At 41.8% G+C, this 24,913-nt stretch overlaps 1 protein-coding gene across 12 annotated transcripts in view; it reads right to left on the bottom strand.

Annotated features, from left to right (window-relative positions):
* Positions 1-24,913, bottom strand: part of mbnl2 (muscleblind-like splicing regulator 2) — a 46,863-nt gene that overhangs the window by 11,820 nt on the left and 10,130 nt on the right. For all 12 annotated transcript variants that reach the window (XM_029518229.1, XM_029518262.1, XM_029518203.1 and 9 more), the window contains exons 3-5: positions 5,877-6,041; positions 4,743-4,946; positions 2,666-2,926 (exon numbers count right to left, since the gene is read on the bottom strand). In XM_029518229.1, coding sequence (XP_029374089.1) covers positions 2,666-2,926; positions 4,743-4,946; positions 5,877-6,041 — 630 coding nt within the window. The remainder of the gene's footprint in view (positions 1-2,665; positions 2,927-4,742; positions 4,947-5,876; positions 6,042-24,913) is intronic.

The following is a 24,913-nucleotide window of genomic DNA, read 5'->3' as shown; positions in this document are numbered from 1 at the left end:
CAGATTTTAAACTACAGTTGAACACTATTACTATTAGCAAGAGGCTGGTGAGGTGCTGTCACCCTTGTAGCAATTACAAGAAGTAGTCCAGGCGGTGCTAACAAAAAGCTGTTTTATAATCACATCATCAGAGACAAATCCTCTAGCTACATCTGTATCATGAGGGCATGTTGCCTGTTAGTGTGATCGATGAACTTGGGGAGGTGAAACAATGTGAGGCGCAGTTATAGTTTAATCACAGAATGTGGAGCTCTGTTTATTTTTACATTCCTCCTAGATGCAAACAACATCTTAAAATCTATAGACGATTAAATCACGAAAACAGAACTGATATTAGATTGATGCCAACCCAATGACGTAATATTAAGCAATTTTATTTTCAGGATTTGCTTTGATTAATTTATTGAAAACAGCCTACATTTGATGTCACTGCGGAGAGGAAAAAAAGATGACAAGGATGTGATGAGCACAGCATTTAAAGGGGTCCATGCACAAGCCTCTTGCTTCATGTATGTGGATTTTTAAAGAGTATATAACAGTATAGATCCTATTAAAGAGTGACAATGCATCACTGATGCACTGCAGTGTTAACAGACTCAAACATCGTGGTTAGTTAAAATGGAAGATGGTCTATTGAAGTGACATAAAACGAAAGATGATTGCATTCGACTTGCAATGAGAAAGAAGATCACAGCATGGCAAGCAACACAGAATGTGGCACAGTCAAACATAATCTCAAAAATAGGATTTCCTCACTGTATCTGTTAATGTGTAACCTTATCTGCAGTACACTTCGGCTTATTTGTTTTAAATTAAAAAAGTGAATTATGGATAATGATATTACCTATTTGCAGCATTGCAGCAATACAGGTTTTATGGGTCTCTGCTTCAGGTTTAGGCTAAGAATATTGGATTAAAGGTGCTGACTAAACAACTTGTTGTCCTAAGGTTAAACCTCCTCACCTTTAGCACAGCTTGTAATTGCTGATGGTAAACTGGGAACTGGGTCATAAAGTTGACAAAGTGGGGCATATATGGAACACAGGAGGAAAATGAAGCATGGGAGGAAAACACACTAACAATTAAAATAAATGTTCTTGATGATACATTACGTTCCTGATGGAGAAGTTGTTGAGCTAAGGTAGTTGGTGTAAAGCATTGGCAGGTACTGAAAATACAGTTTATATAGTTTTTCTCTTATATACGGATATTTTAATTATTTGGGTTTTTTTCCTGCATTGATTCTACCGTGTGCACAAACAAAACTGCACTCATGGTCACCTTATCCTCCACACTGTGGACTTATGGAAGAAGGCGAGGGAGAGCAAGCAGCGATGGAGCCAGCCAATGAGAGAGGTATGTGCAACGCATTAAGCATGCCCATGCCATGGAAGAGACACGTCAGTTAGCACAGTGGCGCAGTATAAGGTGTGTGAGTGCAGCAGCCAAAGGACCATTCAAAGAAGAAGCCACTCAGAGCCTGGAGGGTGGGGCACAGCCAAGAAACACTGCCAAACCCTTCTGTCTGTCTGTCTGTCTGCCTGCCTGCCTGCATTTCCATCTGTTCGTCTTCCTGCTTGTCTTTTCCTCAGCCTGTTGGGGCATTTTTCCACCTAAAGGCAGAGCAGGGTGAACCCCCACCCGTGATGTTACATCCTCATCCATCCCTGATTCAATTTGCACTGATCTGCAGAGTGCTGCACTTATCATTGGGGGGGGGGGGGGGGGGGGGGGGGGGCAGCACATTGTCTCTATATGAACCAAGGGCATTTGAAAATAAAAAGCATGCTGCAGTGAGATAATAAGATTTTTCTTGCAGCATTATTCTGGTGTGTTTAGGTCTCAATAAACCCTGTTTATTGTATACAAAGGCTTCACTTTGGGATGAGTATTGTTAGTTAGTGTACACTGGAGTCCACTAGAAAAAAAACAGCAAATGGGTATGTTTTTACAGTAATAAAGCAGTGCTCCACATTTTATGTTTGTGTGGTTGTCGTCATCAACAGCATGTGTTTACATTTTGTGTTACCCAAGATTATATAGTGTCTTTACTGAGCCTGTGTGCTCCATTATGTTGAATCGGAATAAAACTGCTCAAGAGTGATCACAAAAAAACAAAATAACTTCAGCACTTCTTATTATTAACACAAAATATGGGAATTGTTATTGTTAACAACATTTTTGGACTGTCAGTTAACAGTTACAGTGTGTATTACTTTACACATGAAATTCTCTGTTCTCCATTTTAAGCACTCTGCGCTTTGCATTAAGTCAGACATCCCTCCCTCGGGACAGCAGCTTTGTACCAGAACCCCTTCGCTAATATGGGTTTATTGTGACTGTGAATCATTTCGCATACTGTATCTTGTGCTTAATTCCACAACTGTAAAACCTACAACAGTAATTTGTTTATTTGATACCCTATAAAAGCCGCCCATGATACAAAGATAAAATTCCATGCTCTTATTGGAAGGTTCAGGGTATGCTGTGTATAGGTGATATAAAATGGCTTTATTGTCTGATACAGATTGATATGCACTAAACTCAAAATAAGAGAGATTTGAGATTTGGTTGTTTACAATGTGGATAAATATCTGTGTATGTGTCCTGGCCTACCACTGTAAAGGCACAAAGTACAGTGACTAGGCTGTGTTGTATTGCTCACCATGGCTGCAGCTGTGGCGGCAGCTTGCGCAGCCACAGCTGTCTGGTTGGCCTGATGTTGGGCGGCCTTGATCTTGGCCTGCAGATGGGCTGGAGGGTGGAAGTACTTGCACTTCTCGCGGGAGCAGCGGCTCTTGATGTAGTCCATGCAGACTGTGACTGTGTTGTCGCTGGTGTCTATCATGGGACTGTCACTCGGATGAGCGAAGCGGCAGTCGGTCTCGCCGCGAGCACAGTTGCCCCGCTGAAATTCACGGCAAACCTGGGAATAGGAGAGTCAGGTGGGCAAACAGACACACACACACACGCACACACACAAACAGACACACAGATATGTGCGTGCAAACAGAGAAAAAAAGAATACACACAGAAACACACAAACGATGAATGTGTGAACTTTCATCACATCAAGAAGCAAAACCAGGCAGAGTCACAGCAACATATTCACTGCATTGGTTGAATCCAATTTCTCCTCTCATCTGATACTACAGTAACTGAAGTGTGAGCAATTTCACAATATTTCTTGATAATATTTCATGTCATTTTAATATTTGTTTTGGAAATGAGAAACTGTCTTTCTGTTTTGTTTTCACCGTGATTCACCGTGTCTCGTATGCCTTGCCTTGCCTTTTCATTATCATGCTATTTCACCACTTAAATATATTAAAAAATGAGGAATCCATGGATCAGGACATGATCTAACACATCCACTGCATAGCAGGCGGTACATTCAAAGGGTTCTCTTAACTCAGCTGCAAATCTTTAACCACCGTGTTTGTTTCAACACACAATACCGGAATCTATATTCGACTCAGTACGACAAAAAGCCTTAATACCATGTAACAAATCTGCAATGTGTGTCAAACCAAAATAATTGTTGAATCATTGAACCAGTCAGTGTTCAACTGTTCAGAGGCCAGAGCAGAATCACAGGGGAATACGATTTGACTTGCACTCTGGGACTGAGACACACAAATTGTACACATGTGAACACACACAACATTTAAGCACATACATCCACACATAACCAAAACCATTGGCGCACAAACACACACTGGTGTGTGGGAGTATATACGTGTCTCAGAGGGATATTGTTTCATTAGCGCCAACTTCATTCAGTTGCTAAGAGATAGCAATTCCAGAGAAAAACACATACAGGCAAACACCTACGCATCACCTCCAGGTCTGCGGGAGACTATTGTTTAGTTTTATAAAAATAGTGCAAAATAAAATTTCCCCCTTATGCACTGTTTGACAATCAGCAAGCTATTGCCATTCAGAGCAGTTGGCCAGGGGGAAGAAAGAGATGGTTGAAGTAATTGTCCCAGTCTAACTGTGGATGATTTCTCAAAGCACAAGTTTGTACAGCGCAAAGTTCCACTTTAAATCAATTTTTTGCATCAGATTTCTGACAGAAGCCATAATTATTTGTGTGAAGGATAATGCAGTCAGATGCTCAAGGATAATGCAACGGTAGCAAACTATTTGTTTTCTTCTGTTGAAAGAAAATCACATACTTTTATCCTTTCACTCCAAAATTAATAAATCATACAGCAGCACACTGAAACATTGATAACACGAACAGCTACCGCAGTTAAATGGATGACCAGGAATTTTCTGATATTGTGAAATAATAAGAGACGTGAGATTTGATTTGTTTAAAACAATACTTAATGTGCCCTTGTCTAAGATAATGACAAAAAAAAAATAAATAAATAAAATAAATAAATAAATCCAAATTTTAGTTATAAGGCTTGATCATATTTTTTTTGCAATGTCATCTCCGGTAGTGTCTAACGGAGTAGTTAGTATTGGTTTTTTTTTCTGGATGCACTGCACAGTGCTGGATGCATACAACCTATTGAGACACTGCATATCTATTTGTAAGATCAACCCATGAGGCTGAGTTGTTATAAATGATACTCATTAGCACCACAAATCCATTGCATCTCTTTCACACATCTAATCCCAGAAACATAATTACAATTTACGACCTCAAAGCGAACATTAGATACGACTGGCCTCATGCTCTTCCTATCTAAGAGAAAGAGAGGGAGGAGTGTGATTGGGTGGGTCACCTCCAGCTTGTCAGTACGCAGCAGTTTCTGATTGGAGGAAGAGCCGGCGGTCACGGAGACAGGCGGGCTGCCGGGGACGATAACAGGGGTGCTGGGCAGGATGTCTGTGGGCACCAGGCCCATGCTGTGAGACATGGGAGTCAGGTAGGGTGTGTAGCTCAAACCTGCGCTGGACCCCAGGCCCTGGCTCACTGGAAATGTCTGCTGTAGATGGAGAGAAAAGACAGCTTACCAAACTTTATTTTCCCAATAAGTAGAGAGATAAAGATTTAAAATAATGGATGTGGGGAGGGACAGTGTGAAGTGGACCGATAAAGACAGAAAGTGGTTATAATAGATGGGAAAGAAGAAGATCTGTTCAAGGAGGGAGACATGAGGAATGGAAAGGAAGGTGCAGCTCTGCAGGGTGGTAGGGGAGAAAGATGAGAGGCAGCGTGACAGCTGACAGAGCAACGAAGAAAAGGTTCATGAGAAAAACTACAGGGGAAGGTAAAGACAAGAGAAAGGTTTTTTAACCTCTATATATCCTGGAAGATTTTGCTGAGCATGCATGTTCTTTCTCAGCGCCACCTAGTCTTACATTGATGCAGCTAAACACATTCACACCTGGCAGCCGACTGGTGCAACCACAGTCTACTGCTGACTGCCAAGCAACTCTTTGAGTAATTTTTCGCCGCGCTCAAGGGCATTTCAACAACTGTGGGAACAAATATCCTGAATATCCAATGGCTGATTGAGGAGATTGGATAAAAGAAGTATCCATCAGCACCATGGATTAATGTCCTCTGTCAGACTTTTCACATTTTCGTAGTGAATCACGTCCTGTTTATAAATTCAAAAGGGAGCATAGATCATGACACTAAGAAAATTATATTGGCCTTGAAGAGTTCCTTCATCTGTTTTGCATCAACTTTTCTAGTAACTCTATGGTCAGAACATATGCAAACACAATATCTAATATGCAGGAATAGAAAACGTTGAATTCACTGAAAACTGATATAGCTCTGCATCAAACTGGTTTTCAACAGGAACAAGCCTAAAGTTTTTGGAAGGAAGCAGCATAATATTTCTACTTTTATAGTGAGTCACATTGCACTGCCAGAAAGTTCCCACAGCAGCAAAGCCAACACTAACCACAGGTTGCATGGTGGTTCCGGGGATCATGAACTGCATCTGTTGAGCCAACATGGCGGCTGCAGTCTTCTGTTGGATCAGGTTATTTCGCCCGTTGATCTCGAGCTGGGTCTTCAGGTGAGCAGGTGGGTGGAGGTATTTGCAGTTCTCTCGTGTGCAACGGCCCTGAGCAAGAAAAACAGAGAGAGACACACAAACAAACTCATTAACAATCTTGTCTGGAAACACAGAAGTCTCTGATCAACAGAACAAACTGAAAAGCAGATATCTTTCCATAATAAGCCTGACGATGAACAGGTTGTATGTCTGCCTGAGGATGTGGCAGTTATGTGGGCATTCATTTTAACACAGGCTGAAAACACCAAGTGCTTGAAGGCAGAATACATATTCATACTTGGAGAGTGTGAAACATTCAGAAATGCTTGTGCTTGTGGGAGCAGCAGGTAGATTTGAGATAGATCATTGTTATGAGAGATCTTTATCAGCATCTGGACCTGCCTGCACTATGGACACGCTGACAAGCCAGATTTCAGCGGCAGCATGGAATTGATCGCGGTATTGGTAAACAAGTCTTGAGAATTAGTTCTGATTCTGGCTATCTAACCATCTTGACTTAATCTCTGTCTGACAGATAGTTCAACCAGAATTCTCTGTGGATATGCAAATGCAGGGTTGCAAAGGTCATGCTTACTGAGAGCCTGTTGGATAAAAGCAATTACACTGTCAACCCAAGGGCTAATAGTAAAAACACTAATCCAATATGGATCCTCACTGCAGAGCCTGTTGTTCAGAATGGGTGGAAGAGAGGAGAGGTGAGGAAGGAATGATAAAGATGAGACTAGAATAGAGTAGTGGGAAATAGGACTGGAGCTGTGAAGATGACAGAAAATAAAGGTGAGGAGAGGAGCAGTGGAAAAGATGGGTGGTTAGAGCGGAGTGAAAGGAGTTAGCACAGAAGGGTAGATGGGATCACATACAAGACCGAGAAGACATGATATGTCACGTCTTGGTGAATGCGAATGTATGTAGAAATAGATGAAGTGAAATCATTATCAGTCTAGCATGAGGACGCCCAAACGAACCTCAGCTCCATGACACAGAAATGCCACTACACAGTAGCCTGATTAGCGGTGTAATAATTTCTCTAATTTCCACTCCTAAGGAAATATGACAGCTCTGCCAAGTGTCCACAAGTAATTGGCTATGACTGAGTGCAATTACTCAAGCCCTGTGAACAAGTAACATTTCGAGTCGTGAATCAATCAGACCAAATGACAAAAAGTCATCAGACAGACCCATGTACCGTATGTCTCATATACTGCAGCAGTCTGGTGGGTCCAGTGACTGATATCATATTGGACTGAATGCAGGAGTGATTCAGCAAGCAGACCATGAACCAGAATAGCAAAGCATCTGAAATCAGGAGAGCATGTTAATGATATGATTGGCTTTCATTTTAGGATTAACCTGTAATCAAAAAGGAAACGGTCTTGGACTGGTATCTCAGTTATGGTGACAGTTATGGTAGAAATGATATTTGGCTTTGTCAGTATTCCATGCTGGGCTTGGGCTGAGACAGCATTAAGTGGGAAAAAAAATCTATAAAATAAAGCATAATTCTTATTCTGATGCTATTCCTGGGGAAGCACGTAACTGGAACACATCCCATGGGTTATGATGCAAACGAACAAAAGCATAATATGGATTATTTCTGTTAACACAAAGGCTTGAAAGCCCAGAGTGTCACTCACCAAGCCACGGGGATTTGAAGTAGCTACTCAAACTGTTCAACTCTATGTAGCCATAGTGAGAGCTTTGTTTTTCTACGTTCAGTGGGCAGGCACACGGAGGAGAACCTTTAATCAAGGTATAAAACTGTGTAAATAATCTACCGATAGAAAATAATCTTCAGATTTTATCAACGAATAAAGTAATAAAACTTGACAATCATTTTCCTCTGGCGGGCACTGAAGACACACCACGAAGCATCAAAACCACTGTTGGGTACAATGACTCTTTCAAATGACTGAAAGCTGCCAAAATGGGCAGGTGTGTAGACTGTGCTGTTTTCGGATTAATAAATCCGTGAATTACATGAATTAAGATTTTTTCCTTGCTGGCAGCACAAGTATCAGATAGCAGGTTTGACGTTCACAGAGACCCTGGAGCAGCTCTTTAATAGTGAGAGTCATGAGTCAGACAGGACTGACCTCCACACCCTGCTGTTAACGCCGCAGCAAGCCACTCATATCCCCCCTGCTTCACAGTTCTCATGCACAAAATCACACCTGCCCACACATATGCATACTAAATCGCACAATCACAACAGGCATCGCCCACATACACTAACACAAGCACACATGCACACACATATACATGCTTTTATATACAAAAATGCTTTCATATATTGTTTATGACCCATCCAGACCAAAGGAGAAATCATGGGCTGAACCCCACAACTAAAAACCTCAGAGGTGTCAAAACCAAGTGGAGCTTTATAAACTGCCACCAACAGTGTGTGTATAAATGTGTCTGTGTGTGTGTGTGTCTTGTGGATCTGTGTCCATTAGAGAGCGAGAATGCGTAGGCTGGTGTAACTGTGTGTGTGCAGAAGAAACTGTGTGGGTGAGTGTGATTCTGTGTGTGAGAGGGAGCTGGTGCTGAAGCTGTGCTCTGGACGGCATCCCAAACTGAGTCTGCAGGGAAGCACAGCATCACCATCGTGCCCTACAGAGATCACAGACTCAGGCAGACACAAATAAAGCTGCGCGCAAGTGGACTTTTGCAGACTTAAAATAAAGCCATTACTTTGCTTCCCGGGCTGCATTCACTTCATCTGTAGCCTTAAAGTGACATGCTTTTTGCAATTGCTAATCATTTGAGGTAAGTGCGAGAATGCGAGTGTGTTTCATAACCCACAGACGGTGTTGTACTAAGAGCAGGACTAGCAAAACCTCCCCCTTTTCTTCTGTAAAACTTTGTCAGAGAGACATTCCTCGCTGTGTCACCGTATTGTGCCTCACCTTCATATAAATTAAGTTTGATTTGTCTTCAGTCTTCCTTCGTGCCTAGTTTGGAGGTAGAATCAGCACATAAATGAAGTACCTATGCTGGAGCTGTCTGGTAATTCCATTGCTATTTAAAAACTGTTACAAAAAATCTATGCGGCATTTAATCATATTAACAGCTTGTGAGTGAATAGAAGTTTGGAACTGAGATTCTTGCCGTTATGACAAGAATGGTCATAAAATCTATAATCCCTCCTGATCAGACAGGATACATCTCTGATCGGGATTGATGGTGCATGCATGTCACTTAATAATAACAAACTCTGCAAAACAAAGATCCCTTAAATCTGAGTAAATCGTATCAGAGTTCTCGTCAAGATTACTTGGAATGGGAAATCTGAGAAATACAAGTTCTGTTTCTGGAACAGGCTTTGTGTACATTTATGTCTTTAATGTAGATGCAGGACAAACAAGACCAACCCAATTGTGACACACAATGTAAATATTGCCTCAGTGTAGGTTTTCACTCCAGGCATAAACAGCCTCTTCTAGCTATTGTACCCAATGTCAACATTCATAGTTTCATTCATCAGAATTCAAAGATTAATGACACAGGGAGTGAAGTGAAGCAACAGCCCCAAATATAGCCAAAGGTTAAACATTTGATTTGATTTGTTAAAATGTTCCAAGGCCAACCTTTTCAATCACAACTCGAATGGCGTTTCTAATAAAGAAGAGTGAAGCAAATAGCATTTAAAACTAAATTCAGAAATTCAGTGAGAAAGGAAACTCATCAACCTGATGTTCATTTCAGAGCTTGGTTGTTTAATTTTTTTTCTGTGAAGTTATTATTGAGTCTCACATCAAACACACACATTCTGTGCACAAAGTATCTTTTAGTAGCTCACAGTGCTGTTAGTCTCAGTGTCTAATTGTGATGAACACATGAAATAGTCATGCACTTTTGAAGTGTTAAAATTTCACACAACTCAGAAGATCATTTAATTTAGAAGAATTTCAGCTTAGTTCAGACTAGATGATGAGGTCAGGTAGTCCAAGACTATCGTCTACGATAATGCTATCGTGGAAAAGAGATTCCAGGAATTCACAGCTGTCACTGAGCAACAATGTTGATTAAAAATCTACACTCCTGCACGCACAAATAATGAGGCATTTATTGAAACTAGAAAAAAGGGGGTGTTAATTTAATGGCACTGTGCACAGCATTTAAAACGCTTTCCGCCACATCACACCTTTCTGATTAGAGGGGAAAATCTAACATCTGCTTGATAGCAGGAGCAGCTCTTGGTTTAAAAAAACATTGTAAGGCAAACTGCAAGAACTGTGTAGCGATGGCTATACATAGCAGCTGCAGCACCTTTGGAGTGCATCATTAATACTAATGATGGTAAATGAAGGGCCCGGACTACAGCTCAAGATGTTTTCCTGCCACAGTTGTGGATTCAAAGCACATAATATGAGGTAAGCTTTGTGGGAGGGAGTAGAGCATCACATAAAAAAGATGAGTGTTTATGGTTCACAGTTTACACAGTGGGGTGGTCCAAAGGCGTGACAATGACAGTGCTAAAAAGCAGCATGCATAGCTGATGACACTTCTGTGCCATCATCTGGTTTCAGACCTCTATCCTTCTGAGACAGTGGCAGACGCACACAAACACACAAACACCCACACCAAAAGACACACACACGTGCAGAACAAGTGCACCGTGCCTCTGTCTAAGCCACCCACTCAGAGCAGAGCATGAATCCATTCATTGCGGGCATAGCCACCGAGCAGCCGTCTATGAAAAGGATCTTTGAAAACACCAAGGCACCTCTGTGATTCACGCACCAGCCGCCGGTGTGTAGCCATAGCTACACGGTGAAATTATACCTTTCAAGTAAGGTTGCTCACATGGCAACCTGTCATTGTAGCCTGCACTGTTGCCCTCGTGTGTATGAAATAATATGATCCATGCTTTGGGATACACTAATAACTGCTTTGATTCAGATTGGATAATTATCTCCTTGCGTTGCAGTGGAAAATGAACAACAGGGAAGGACGTATCAGAGTAAAATTATCGGTTGTTTTCACTTGACACAGGTCCTCTGTCCAAGAGCTTCTAAATGAGACACTTTTGCTGGCACGTTCTTCAAATCCCAGCGGCCATCACCAACAAGATACCAGTGATTGTTTGCCAGGTTTCTATATAGCAGTGATGTCAATAAAAATGTGTTCGTCACAGGGGTTGATCCTGAAAGGAAAGGGATAAAAGGAGCTAGATTAGGACTACATTCACCTCACGCACTGAAATTCTTTCAATTGTTTTGAATTCTTGTTATAAGAGCCCATTAATTACAAGCAGAAATCTATCCTCTCTGAAAATGTCTTCCATTTCTATAATATATATTCAAGAGTAATCTTACTTACACATTTGATCAGCCTTCTTTTATTTTTTTTGATGTTGATATTGGTGATATCTGAATTTCATTGTGCTGCTTTTCGTCAATTTGGATCAATTCTTGAAATCAATAAATTGTTTCAGCAATCTGTTAAATATCAGCATTTTGGGATGTTTATCAGATTAATCAAATGGTCATTTGGCCAATAAAAAAAACCTGATGTAAAATTTGTGGACTAAATAATAACAAAAGTAATTGAAAAAAATATCCACAGATTAATCTATAATGAAATCTATAATCCTTTTTGCCAACAAAAGGAAAATTTTGGATTTTCAACGTCTCACTGATAACGCTCTAAATCAGACGCAGGCACACAATGTTCAGCTGACAAACTTTAGCAAAGGGAGAGAAAAAACAAGGCAAACATTTACCACAGTAAATACACAGAGAACACAAAAAACCCAGTTCAACCAAACAAAGTGACAGGTTGCTGAGGAGGGTGCCGCGTTTCTCCTGTCCAAAAATAACAGAACTACAGAACCACAACACTCCAGCTTTGGCCCACAAATACGCAGAAGAAGGGCTAAACAGGATAGAGACCCCTTCAAGGGAAAACCTCCTGTTTGACCATATACATTTTAAACTCACAGTGAGTTTTGTATTTTTATTTTTTTTTTTCTCATTTTCTTTTCATCACATAGTGTTTTCAGTTTTGGCTTTGGGATGTCTTTCCACTGTCCACAGACGTCATTGGAAGAATGAATGAGACACAGATGGACAAGGAGTATGTGACTATCCTGTGAGTCAGCTGTGCCCTGTGAGTGCCTGATTCATTGCTAATGTTTAATTTATTTACTTCAATTGCTCCACAACAGCTATGATGTTTCCATTAAGGCAATAAAGATTGGTCTGGAAGTCAAATCAAAAGCATTTTCCTGTAATTCCTTTGACAATTGCTACTGCAATTGCAACAAGACAGCCAATGCATCAATTATTTAACTACAACTGTCCTGGAACTGGCCCCCATAAGCATCCCATGCCTGGGATTTACCCTGCCAGCTTCATCAGTGGCAAAAACCCTTTTCCCGACCCCCCACCTCCTTTATCAGCCCAACTGAATGGTCAGAGTGATGACCGTTGTGTGTCTGTGGGTGGCACAGACACAGAGGGCCAGTCTTCCACCCCCTCAGCAGAATAGCGCTTCAGTTGTGGGCCCCTTCGTTCACCACTGTAACATTTGCATTTTGCCCTCAATGGGCGCTCTATCCTCCGGCCTGCTAGAGACAGAGAGTGGCTGCCTATAGGCTGCAGTCGACAGAAGAGCTGTAAATGTCCTCGTAAAGCTGACTGGAAATGTGCTTTTGTATTACACCCCTGTGGTTCCAATCACCCTTAATAGGGAGGCTAGTGCTCCAGTGCTTATGTAAGATGGATACACTCGACATGAGCAAACGCTTTTCATTCCCACATCAACACCTTAATCCAAAAAACCATATCTATGAAATATCTCTTGCCAAATCTGGGAAATCTAGGGTGTGTGTGTTTGTGTGTGTGTGTGTGTGCATGCCTTTCTCGACCAAGACCCCTTTCCTTCAGCAAAACAGAGAAGCTGTGTGGGCTTTCCATAAGTGAGCCCGCATACAGTGACTTGATCAATGACAGTGTGACTGGCAGTATTGGCAAACATAAAAGTCAGCGAGCGAGATCATGCAAACAACATCTTGAACTGTGCAGAAACAGCACTGCTCCATCCAGAAGCTATTTGTGAGTGCTGACTGCAACATTACGCCTTTGGAGGCAGTGGCAGCCTTTAGATCAGGAAAATGAGATTGCATCTACAAGTGTTGCTGGTCCAAATCTTAAAGCTAATGCAGTTCAATATGGTGAGAAATAAAACAACCTTTACATTCCAACTTAAAATGGGTCTTGTTTGAAGTGCTTGATTTTGGTTTGCAAAGCATCTGTATTTTTCACTGTGGAAACAAAGTCCTCTTCTCTTGGCCTAGACGATTGCCCTTCTCAGCTCCAGAGGAGGAGGGCCGCTGTGAGAAACTGACACTAATTTTTCTGACATGAAGCCTGTGATATGTGTAATCCCCTTAGAGCATAGCCGAAGAACCTGTTGTATCCCTGCTGACCGCTGAAGGAGGGGGGTGGACAGGCGCTCACTCGTTCTGCTTGTTTTTCAATGTTCCTTCATATCTCTCTTATTTCCCTGTCTTTACCGGGTGGCATTTACATCCTGTCATTATGCTGTGTCATTTTCACTGTTGAGAAAAATGTACAGCACATGCTCATCCTTGGGTGTTCTCTTTGCAGATACTCATTCATTTGTGGATATAAATATACAAAGAGAATTTCTTGGCCTGCATCACCGACTGGAACTGATCCTGCAATCATCAGTTCCAGGAAGTAATGCCGCACCTCCATATTTCAAAGGGATGAAACAAGAAAATTGCCTATTCCTTTTACCCCTTCACTGTGTGTGAGCCTAACATTTACGTTTTAACCTTAAATTTACAGCCCGTTTCCTTTCCAAAGGAGGTCCCTGTTGAAAAGAATGGGGTTTCTTGTTCTTTCTCTCCTTTCTCAGTTTACTTTGAAATAATCTCTTTTCCAGGGGCACTAACAGCTGGTTATGGTTCAGCCTTTAACAGGTCACAAGGAAACCACTTTGGTGAAAACCCCAAGCTATGAGATGCCGACAGGAAAGCAACTCCTGAGCTCAGCAGATGGAAAAAAAAGCAAACCCAATGATCCCAGCACCCAGCAGCATCGTAGAGGCAATGGGTGCACATGGACAGGGCCTTCCTTCATCCTCAAACACAGAGAATGCCCCCTCTTAAGGATCCTGTTTTGTTTTTTGGCCTCTAATGGACCCGTTTGGATTAATGGGTCTGTTTCAGGCCATGAGACTCCAGGACACCAGGAAACACTGGAAATCCATTATGAAATGATAGCCAAAGCCTTTTTGCTTACATGTGTGCTGGTAATGGAGAACAGGAATCAATGGCGGATACTGTGTAAGGACAAGTAATTTAAATGTAGGAGTGTGGAGGTACGTTATTTCCCATCTTCTGTTCAGCCCTGATTGTGCTATGATCAGGCGTATTTGGCCTGGTTATTCGACAACAGTAGAAATTATCAATAATGTGAGTGGATACAAACAAAAAATACCCTGAATACAATGGACAGAAACCAGGTAATTTGGAAACAATAGTCTGCTTTCCTTTTTCATGTGTAGCACACAGATACACACACGCAAGACTGTGTTGCCTTAGTAGTAATTAAGTGTCTTTGTTTCACCAGCTGTAATCCCACAGATGGAGGAGTAGTAGTGCTTCTGAGACGCCTGAGATTACCCAAGGAGAGAGAAGGGAGGAGAGCTAGGAAGATACATGCAGACGGGGTGAGAGTGGGATAAAGGTGAGATAAAATAGTTTTTTCCCTTGTTTTTTTATCCGGGACACTCAGATCGCAGGAATCTTTCCCCCACAGCCTCCAAAAGCAAACACTCTGCCACCATGCAAGAAATGACTGTCCAGAGATAAATATTATGAGCAATGAATTTCTCCATTTTTGTTTTAGAGGACATCATATTTAGAATTCGGAAAACAAAGTTCACCTTAATCAGTAGAGAGACTTTGTAAAGGCCAAGTTCAGGAATCGATTTTCTGTGCTAATGTGCCAAACTGTCTGCAGGGTATAGACAATATCCTTTTAGAGAGCTATGATATATAATTCATGCTAGTTATTAGTCTCCAGTATAATTATCAACACACAGGTGACATGAACGTCACACACTGGATGTTTTTGTTTCATTGATGTAAATGGTTTTAGGGGAGAAGACGGTCAAAGCGTGACTGCAGTGACACTACTGTGGGGCACCTACAGAGTCCAGGTCCCTGCTGATAATCCTGAAACCCTGCTTCAGTTAATCTGATCATCTGTGACCTGCTGAGACATGAGACCCACCCTCCTTTAATCTGCACACGCACACACAGACGCACACATACATCCGCATAAACCCAACAACGGACACAGAAATGCAAATGCAGCTGACAGGTACAGTTATAAACAGCCATGTTACATGCATTAAGCACACGTGAAGTAAAGCAAATGTCTCACTTTCCCACACTTGTAAAAACACACGACCCGAAGAAAGGCTCAGCCCTGACAATGCCACCTCTTAGTCTGTTGATAGGTGAGTCATGGCGAAAAGACTGAGGCATTAGCCTGCTTTCAACAAGCTGTCATTCCTCTATGCTGAGATGACACATCTTGTCGACTTCAGATTGATATAACAGCAATCCTAAAGCCAACTTCAAGTAGCCACAACAGTGATTTCATAGAAATAGGTTTCACAATGTTGACGCCCTAGTTTGAAAGAAACTATGTCAGAGCCCCAAGAGGAAACAGGAGAAAGCTGGTGGGTCTTGTTTTAATTTCCTAATTTTACATTTGTTAAGAGGCACCTCAGTTTCAATCACTCTTGACTGATCAAAGCCATCACTACTCTGCAGCGCGACAAAAATAACCCACATCCACTGCAAATGCTAATGAGAGGAGTTCAGCAAACAATGCGAGAAAATAAAAAGACTAGCCTACGTCTCCTTTACCCCTCTGACACTATCGACCGCATGTCAGAGCGTGTTGAGGAGTTGTGTAAATCCATAAAACAGATAAAGGAGGATAATGAGATGGAAGGGAGAGAGCTGATCTATTCATCAAAGCCTCTTTCTAACACACTCAGCAGATAGGGGGATGGGGGATGGGGGTGGGGGGGGTGTTGTATGGCTGCTTACTCTCCAGTTTGGAGATTAAAGCTGTGGTTGCTGACAAAAAAGTTGAGAGGTACAGGTTTAAAAAATTAAACGACAGAGAACTGGTGAGCTCAGTTAGTAAGTAAGAATTTAAAAGCTACAATGCCTCTTGGTTATTCATAACATTGTAAGCGTATCGAGAGAGACATGCCATACATCAATGCAAATTTAAACAGCAACATCAGTTATTTACATGTCACAGCATGCTGTGTAAATCAATATGACATGCTAATAATCAGGATAATGGAAAACCTGATAATCTCTGACAACCACAGATACAGTGTTACATACATTTTTCAACAGGCTTGTGCAATTTCATTTTGCTATATGCGTGCAAAAGGGAATAGGGTGCACCTTCGCCTGGACAGACTTGTTTGTTGGTTGTGATGATGAGGCCTCTAAGGATGTTTTCTCCCATGGGCTGAGGAAACTCTAAGCCTAAAGTGAGATGATGAAAACGGTCCTCATAAGGTAGAGTAGCCTGAATGAGTGTTTATACCTGTTTAAAGTCATAAGTGCCCTTTGGTCAAAGAGATGAGATCAATAAGGTACAGTGACTTAAACAGCCTTTGGGCTTCAGGGTGTGTTTTATCTTCTGTCTGATGCAGGTAAATATATTGATCATACTATCATCCAATGCTTTTTTCTGTTTTCTCTAAGACAAGCCAGCGCTCTGTGGAGCACATGAGTCAAAAAGAGAGTGATAGGCAAACTTAATCCCAGTCAGAGCTATGGAAATGTGAACAGAACGAGCGACATTTTCAGTCAACATCTCTTTACATATCATCCATGAAATGCCTTTTTTTTGGTAAAACAGCTATCCATGGTTTCAGCACCTGAGCCACACAATCATTAAACCTGATGCTTTCAGAGATGTTTTAATGGTGTGCAACAGCAAATGTCACCCACTGGTACCACTTCTCTTTCCCTCTCATCCTCCTCTCCCTCATCTCATGCTCATTCCATCACCCACCATGGGTTAGCTCTACTCTTGTGACGCACTCGTTGGCAATTAGTGTCCCCACCTGTCGCCGTAGGTCACGGGTGCAGGCATCTGCTGGGTGTGAAATTGGGCATCTCACTTTCATCCATGAACTTTGCATGTGCCTCCACCCAAACCCCTGTAGACCCAAACACACACATGTGCAAACACACACAGAGGCTCAGATATGCTTCCATGACCTGAAGATGACCTTTATGGTATGGCCACCCTGGGTGTGACAGAAATAACACAGCCAGTTTGGATGTAGTATTACAGAACTATCCATACAAGAATAGTACACGTTTCCATCCATGATTTTGGGTATAAAAATTTATTCAAAAGCTTTGACAGTTTCAATTCACATTCTCAGAGGTGACATCATGATGTAGCTAGTTGTTCTTATTTCTAATGCACACAAATATGCCAGAAAGACCTAAATATCCTTTAATAGAGACTCTTATTGTTGACGTAGGAAATTATACTGAGCTTAGCTGAACAGTTGAGGTCTCAAAAGAGCATCATTTAAGAACCAGTATCAAATCTGAATTAGCAAAGCATCCTTTGGTATGAAAACAGTGACAACAATACCCAGCTTTCTCTCTAACTATACAGCTAAGCTGTTCAGTCACTAATACAGGAGTCATTGACACTGACTCCAAGACTTTCATCCAGACAAGCTCTATCAAATTACTCCAATTTGGAGCAGCTAAACTCGAGCCTATTAAGCCTGATGTTTTTCAGGAAAGTTAGACTGGAACAAGTCCTCTGCTATAACCACATGACACTGCCTGCAACAGCAAAATCGTTTTGGGTAACCAGCCGTTTCAGATCAGCTCACTGATTTGGTCCTTATCCATAATCATATGATTGCCTGTTCATTATGTGTGCTGTTCTGCAGAAACTGTGGCAAACGGCAAACTGGGAGTGTCCCATGAAATTGTGGTAAATTCCACTTTTGCAGCTCAGTCCGTCATTGCCACTCATCAAGCCTGAATAGGATGAGTCAGAACAATGTCTAAGAAAGAGTTCACACTCCAACATGTTTTTAGAAGACCAGCTCATGTCAATCACTGTCAGGGAAGTTTATACTCATTACTGTGAACAGTGAATATAATTTAATCCGTACGTACCAACATGCCATGCTAGGCTCGGTTCTCAACCACCTGTTTGGCGTAGAGCAATAGTCATTTCGACAAAAAGGTGGAGGGAACCCCTTCTGGTGGAAGGCCCCTAAAGATTGCATTTCTGTAGCCTCATTAGATGAAGCCAATTAAGAAGATCTCTGTCTTATAAAGCCTGGCCCCTGGGAGGCAGCTGGGCCTGTCTGTCTAACTGTTTGTAGCTCCGTAGATGTGTGTGTGTGTGTGAGCTGGCAGGTGTCTGGATGGGAATCGTGGAGCATCTTGAGCCCTGTGTCTTCCTAAGTTTGTCCATTGTATAATCAGAGGACAATGAAAAGCATGAGGGAGCAGTCAACACATTTCCTGAGCAACTATGAATTTTTACATTTAAAACAGACCACATAAAAAAGATCACACTGTGACATACACTAGTTATCTCTGCACCTACCAGGAAAAAAATACTAGGATTAAACTACTGATTTTCAAAAAATAATGCACATTTGTAAATGTGAGAAGGAATTCAGCTTGGCAAAGCCAAGAACTTAATCCCCCGAGTAAAAATTTGATCAGAACTACCTGAGTCTGTCTCTGATGACGATGAAACCACGTATCAATAATTAATGCGCCCAGTGCAAAAGGTCAAGCACACAGCAAGCCTCCTGCCTGACTCGCCAAAGATCTGTCTTCAGCTTCACTGCAGAGGTGCTCACAGCAGCAATGACTGCTGCAGCAGTAAGGCAGTTTGAGTCCAGCTGGTTTTAAAATCACCAAATGTGAGGATGGCATTGATTATGCAGCACTGATTTCTGTTGGGGTTTTTTTCAGTTTTACTTTTATTTTTTTTTTACAGTGAGAGCAGAAAAAAATGCAGAGAATCTGCAGAGAATCTGCACTGTGGGCAGGAGAGTGCAATGGAGGAAAAAAAGGATGACTCAGAGGTAGTGGGTGGATTGAGACCAGGTGAAACACTGGTACAGCAGATGGGCAGATTTTCAATGCTCAGTCTTTCCATCATGTTGCAGGCAGCTCATTGGTCAACCAACATCTACTATTCAAACAGAGAAGAAACAACAGTAGCAGCATGCATTTTCTGTTTTATAGAAAGAGTAGACAGACTGCAACTCTGCTGCTGTGTCTCTGATGAATGCATTGAAAGCCAGAGTAAGAACAAATACTATTTATTTTCCGTAACTAAGCCCTTGTTTTGGCATTTAATATGCAAGTTAACTTGTGATATTTTGGTTTAAAAAAGCAAATTAGCTCATACATTTTGCTTGTTTGCTTTGTGATGTCTGGTATGTTCTCATTGGTAATACAAAACTGCCTTTACGTTTACATCTCTTCTTAGTTGGCTCAGTGTATTTTAGTCTGGTTGTCCACAATGTAGAGCAAAATTGTTCAGCATCATCCCCATTCCTAGGAGAAAACATCTGCTTGAAAAGACGACTCTGAATACTGTAAACCAGCAATGGCGTCATTTGAGTGAATGAACTGAAGTTACACATGTGATCAAAACAGCAGGTAAAAATAGGGAATAATATATACAACTGGAGTAAAAAAAAAAAAAAAAAGGAGTCTTACAGCAGATTTCTTTTTTCCTTTTTCTGTTATATCTGAGTATCCTCAGAATAGTGTCGATAGTTGACTTTGACCAGTTCTGCAGCGAGAGCCAGAGGGGGGCAGGGAAATAAGGGTATCATAGTAGGCTCTCACAGCCACACACACACAGAGACACACAGATGTGGGTCAGAGCAGTGGCCCAATTAAAATGATAACCCTACCGCATCATCTTCTGATCATCAGCAGCAGCAGCACAGTGCAGTGACATCAATAACCTTTGTACTCTCCATGTTAATTGAACTCTGACATGTGAATATCACATCAAGTGAAACATATTATCATGGAAGACAAAAGCAGATTTGAATTTGTTGGTTTCAACAGGTTTAGATTTAGTGATGGACCTCAATGTACTACATGGTTCAAGGGTATCCACAAAACATGCTGATACTGTTTCAAATGCTTTCATTTCCACAAAATAAATATTTCTGTGGTTTCCTTATTGGCATGCAAAATTTCCCATGACGAGACTGACTAACTTGGCCTGGGACATGAGACTTCCTTTTCTTCCCCTCTTATCTCTCCTTATTCCTGGAACATTTTCATATAATTTAGATTGGGGGTGTAGGCTGTAGGGGGTGAAATCTCATGGATCAAATGTAATTTGGCACAGTTTTAACAAGAAAGACACAGAGTGTGTGTGCATGATTCTGCGTATGTGGAGGAGGGTTTGACTAATGGGAGCGGCAGGGGTCTTCCAGGGGCTCATCAAAGCATGCTGCATCCACTGCAGCCCCGTGTTAAGCTCAAGTCGGTGCCTCATTGTGTGCATGAATGACCCTGGGGGAACACCAACTCCCACTGCGCGGAATACATTCCCCTCCCCGTTTACTCTGCCCAGGGTGTGGCCCAGTTCGAGAGGATTACGCCGAGGAATGCAGCCGAGCCCATCTTTTAAAGCAAGAGAGGAAAGGGGCGGGGGTTGAGGCTGTGGGCATCAAGTTTATGTTCACTGAGGGTTCCCAAAGGTCTGAAAAAAGCTCATGTAATAAGCCCTGCGGGAGGAAGTTGCAGTTATATCAGAGGAATCTCTAAACTTCAAAAAAGCTGCCTTTGGTACCTGCTAGCATTTCGGTTTCTCTGTCTGGGGTCTGTCTGGGCTGGTGCCTACAGAGTAACAGATTAACTCAAGGTCACAGACACGTGCGCTGAATCATGATACAATCTCTAACAATTAGTAAAAAAGTGCTGCTCTGACTCCCTGCTTGGCTTCACCTGTCACCTCCAGACAGGAAAACACTTTTGAGCCCAGCTTTATTATTACACTTCTTTGGCTGTATAACTGGTTCTCCATTGTTTCAATTTTTAACCAGATTTCCAGTTCCAGTTCTTTCCTCACTTCACAACTTACTTGCTTCAGTCATCCCACGACCCCCCAAAAAACATGTGGTCTTTAGAAGCAGAGTCCAGATAAAGATGTTATTACCAAGTGAGGAAAAACAGGGCACCTCTCCCCCAGGGAGACTGTGCAGAGTCTGTGTTACAAATGAGAAAACACTCAACAAACCTGAAAGTACCTTCTATTGTTTCTCCTACTTCAACACTTTCTGCCGGACTGCTGCAACTTGACGAAATGTGATAGTACCAGGATGGCTCTCACACCGAGACTACTGCAGCTCAGTCAGGCATGGAGGTCACCTGGTAAAATCTGACTAGTAGAAAAAAAATGTCCAGCCCATGTTCAACCATGCGATCTGGACTGTAAAAGGAACGGCTGAAAAATCAGCAGTGCAGAAATATAAATGACAAAAAAAAACTGCTTATTTATCTTATTTTATTGCTTGTCTTACTTTCTTGCTTTATATACAGTCTGTGTGTTATGTCATATTTGTGCAATGACAAGCAGTCAACATAAAATGAGACAAATGCTCTGGACATGAGCATTCTTTTACTGCAGCGAGAAGAAATATGTCTTAGTCAGCTTGGTCAGAGACAACACTCAAAAGAAAAAACTGGAAAAGCAGAGAAATTAACAAAAGGCTACTGTCAGATGCATGGCCAATGTGACATCATCACATGACTGGTGTGATTGCATTTGCCCCATTACTGTCGCTCATTTCCCCTCTCGCTCCTATCCACCAACACTATGTCATGGTTTCCATGGTCACAGTGAAACAAGAATCAAAGAGCTTAAAGGAAACGGCTTCAGACATGACACACAATCTGTTACGCTGCTGCAGATTCAGCGCTGCATGTGTTGATTGTCTGTCATCTTCGGCAGTGAATGACATATGAGTAGCTGAAGGTAAAAATAATTGCACGGAGGTCACGTTTATTAAACAAGTCCAGTCAACAGCTTGATCACTTAAATGCTACCTTGTGCCTGGCAGCCACCTAACTTCTCTGCCCATATGAGCTTTGCATTTAATTTTCCTCATTCAAAAGATAAAGCAGAGACAAACCTCAAATGTATGAGAGTCACAATGATGAGCAGTGCCAGGCTCCACAGCCACATTGGGAATTTAACATGTCTGTTTCAAAAACAGTTGACACATCTGAGTCAGTCCCACAGCTCTCCCTGTAGCTGAGGTCACAACTGTCAAATTTTGATGTCACCGTTCAATGGAAATGTATGATATCTGGTAAGCTTTCTCACAACTACCTACTAAATGTGACTTCAGCTTCAACTGGACTGATATAAGACAGCTTGTCCTATTTTGAGAGATGACAAATGTAGCATAGAGACTATTTCTAAAGCCTTCAGTGTAGAGCAGGGGGACAAAAATAATCCCCGAGACATTACACTATAGACATGCTGAGAGCAGCACAGCGGAGTCAGGATGCTGTAGGCTTTCTGATTGGAAAAGCGTGAACAAATTGAACAGGAATGATTCCTCATTGGCATTCGTCCCATGCAAAGCACACAAACAGAAAATGCAAAACCACGTATTTTAGCTGCCGTTGTCTTTCCAGATCATTCGTCTGCTCCAGATGAATGGTGACCGTTTGCTTCCCTAACCAAATATACCCATAACTTCCCTTATCAGAAATCATGAGGCCTGGTTGTTGTCCAGGTCTCAGTGAGGATGAATGCACATACCATAACTGAATTATGTTCTTAAAATGTAATTTCTGTCCACAAAATAGACAAAGCGCTTGTCTCTTCTCTACCTCTTGCCACAAGCAATGACTGCAGCCTTTCTTTGCAGTCCTGGTGTCTTGGCTTTAAGATGACGTTGCAGAAGATGCTTTCCAAGTGATTGTCTGTTAGATAAATCTGCTATCTACTATCTCATCTCAAAGATTTTCTTTTTAAATGTGCAACCCAAAGATTTAATAAATCATAGGCCAAAAACCTAGCTCACAGGGGTTGGCTTTGCCATAGCATGCCTGCAAGGTCGCAAGGAACTTCTTCCCATTTGGCAGTGGACTGCGAAATTTAAATTTGTAACGTGAGCAAATTGTAACAGGAGTAACTGTCATCACAGGGATGTCTTTGCCAACTCATTTAAAACAGTCACATTCTCCACAGGATCAGCATGTTTGTTTAAGACAAAGGTACACCACCACTCTCTTGAGCCATACCTTTCGCATGTTTATGAGGAGGAACTCTGCCGATCACAGGCCAGGTTACGCCTGGCAGCACACAACCCTGGCATGATAACCCTGTCTGATGAGGAGACCCAGGAAGACACAGACGTAATTGGGTGGAAATCAGCTTGCCGTGGAGCGAAACACATTTCCTAATGCATAATAAAGCATTCATTCGCTTAGCTGTCACGAGGAAAGTCTTTGTATGAGAGGAGGTGAGTTGGAGTTAAAAGTACAGAGAATCCTGTATTCTCGTTCTGTCACTGGATCATATGGTGAATAGAGGGGGTGGGTGGAGAAAGAGATAAAGTGAAAGCTACTACGCATAGATCTGTCTATACATTTGACTATTTAGCTGATGGTCTGGCACAGAATGACAGCATCAAAATTTCTAAATGAACATTATTATTAGCAGTGGCAGATTGAAAGGCACAAAGACCAGATACTAGACAGAACAAACACTGTTGTGTTCTTAAAATGCTTCAACAAATTACAGAAAAAGAAAAAGCAGCCACGAGGAGGGCCTTAACACATTCTGGAAAGCTTGGAGTATCTCAGGATGGATTGGGTCACAACAGAGTGACGTCCTCAGCTAACCAGCACTTTTAATTTTCAAGGTATAACAAAGTGTACCGTGTCATAATTAAAGAACAGTTCTTCACAAGAGTCTGGCTTTTGTCACTGGCCTCATACACAGCCTTGAAAACTGTGAAATTCACTCTCCACACTGCATTGCTGTACAAGCAAAATGCAGCTACAGGGTAAACTTAGAAAAAGACACTCCTCACAGTTACAGTGTTATGCTCTAGTTTCTTTGGTTATTTATCACTGTCACAGCTGTTGTTTAGTTTCTTTCCACTCAGCTTGAAAATAATAGGTTGCTCTTGGATTCAGTCATCTTGTTTGCAGCATGTGGGGGCTTGTGTGAAGTGCCCTTGTTATAATTGGGGAGACTTTCAATGTGTGTGGTGTACAGCTAATTTAAGATATTTTGCCACAACGAAAAAAAAAAAAAAAAAGCAAGATAAAAGTCAAATGCTGCATTAAGTGGACTAAACATACAAATATAACAGTGACATGACACCTGACAAGAGGAGTCAAAAGATAGTCTACATGCTGGAGAAGAGATGCCTACACCTCCTCTCGGCTCTATGAGAACTAAATACAACAAAACAAGCTCTGGCTTCTTATGTTGGTTGTTGGTCGTGTGTGACAGCTGACATGCACCCAGGAATAGAAACCCTAAAATGACTTAAGGCGATCAGATGCTCCCCCACAAGTACAGATGATGGACAAGGGATGGTAACATTAGAAGAACTGCATAAAAAACCAAACACGCACACACACACACACACTTGTGGTGACAGTGAACATGACAGCAGACATCTATGGCCTTTTGCTTCATAGGTCAGACTGGTCTGCTAACTGCAGCACAGCATGGAGACCTGACACATATGCTAATTTGAGCAGACAACCTACACCTACCAACCATGAGGAACCACAACGCTGGAACACTCTTCTCAAATACTATCCTGGTACTGCAGGGAAGTAT

The sequence above is a fragment of the Echeneis naucrates genome, chromosome 2, assembly GCF_900963305.1.
Source record: "Echeneis naucrates chromosome 2, fEcheNa1.1, whole genome shotgun sequence".
Lineage (NCBI taxonomy): Eukaryota > Metazoa > Chordata > Actinopteri > Carangiformes > Echeneidae > Echeneis > Echeneis naucrates.
The sequence above is the reverse complement of the archived record's forward strand: the minus strand, read 5'-3'. Positions and strand labels throughout refer to the sequence as shown.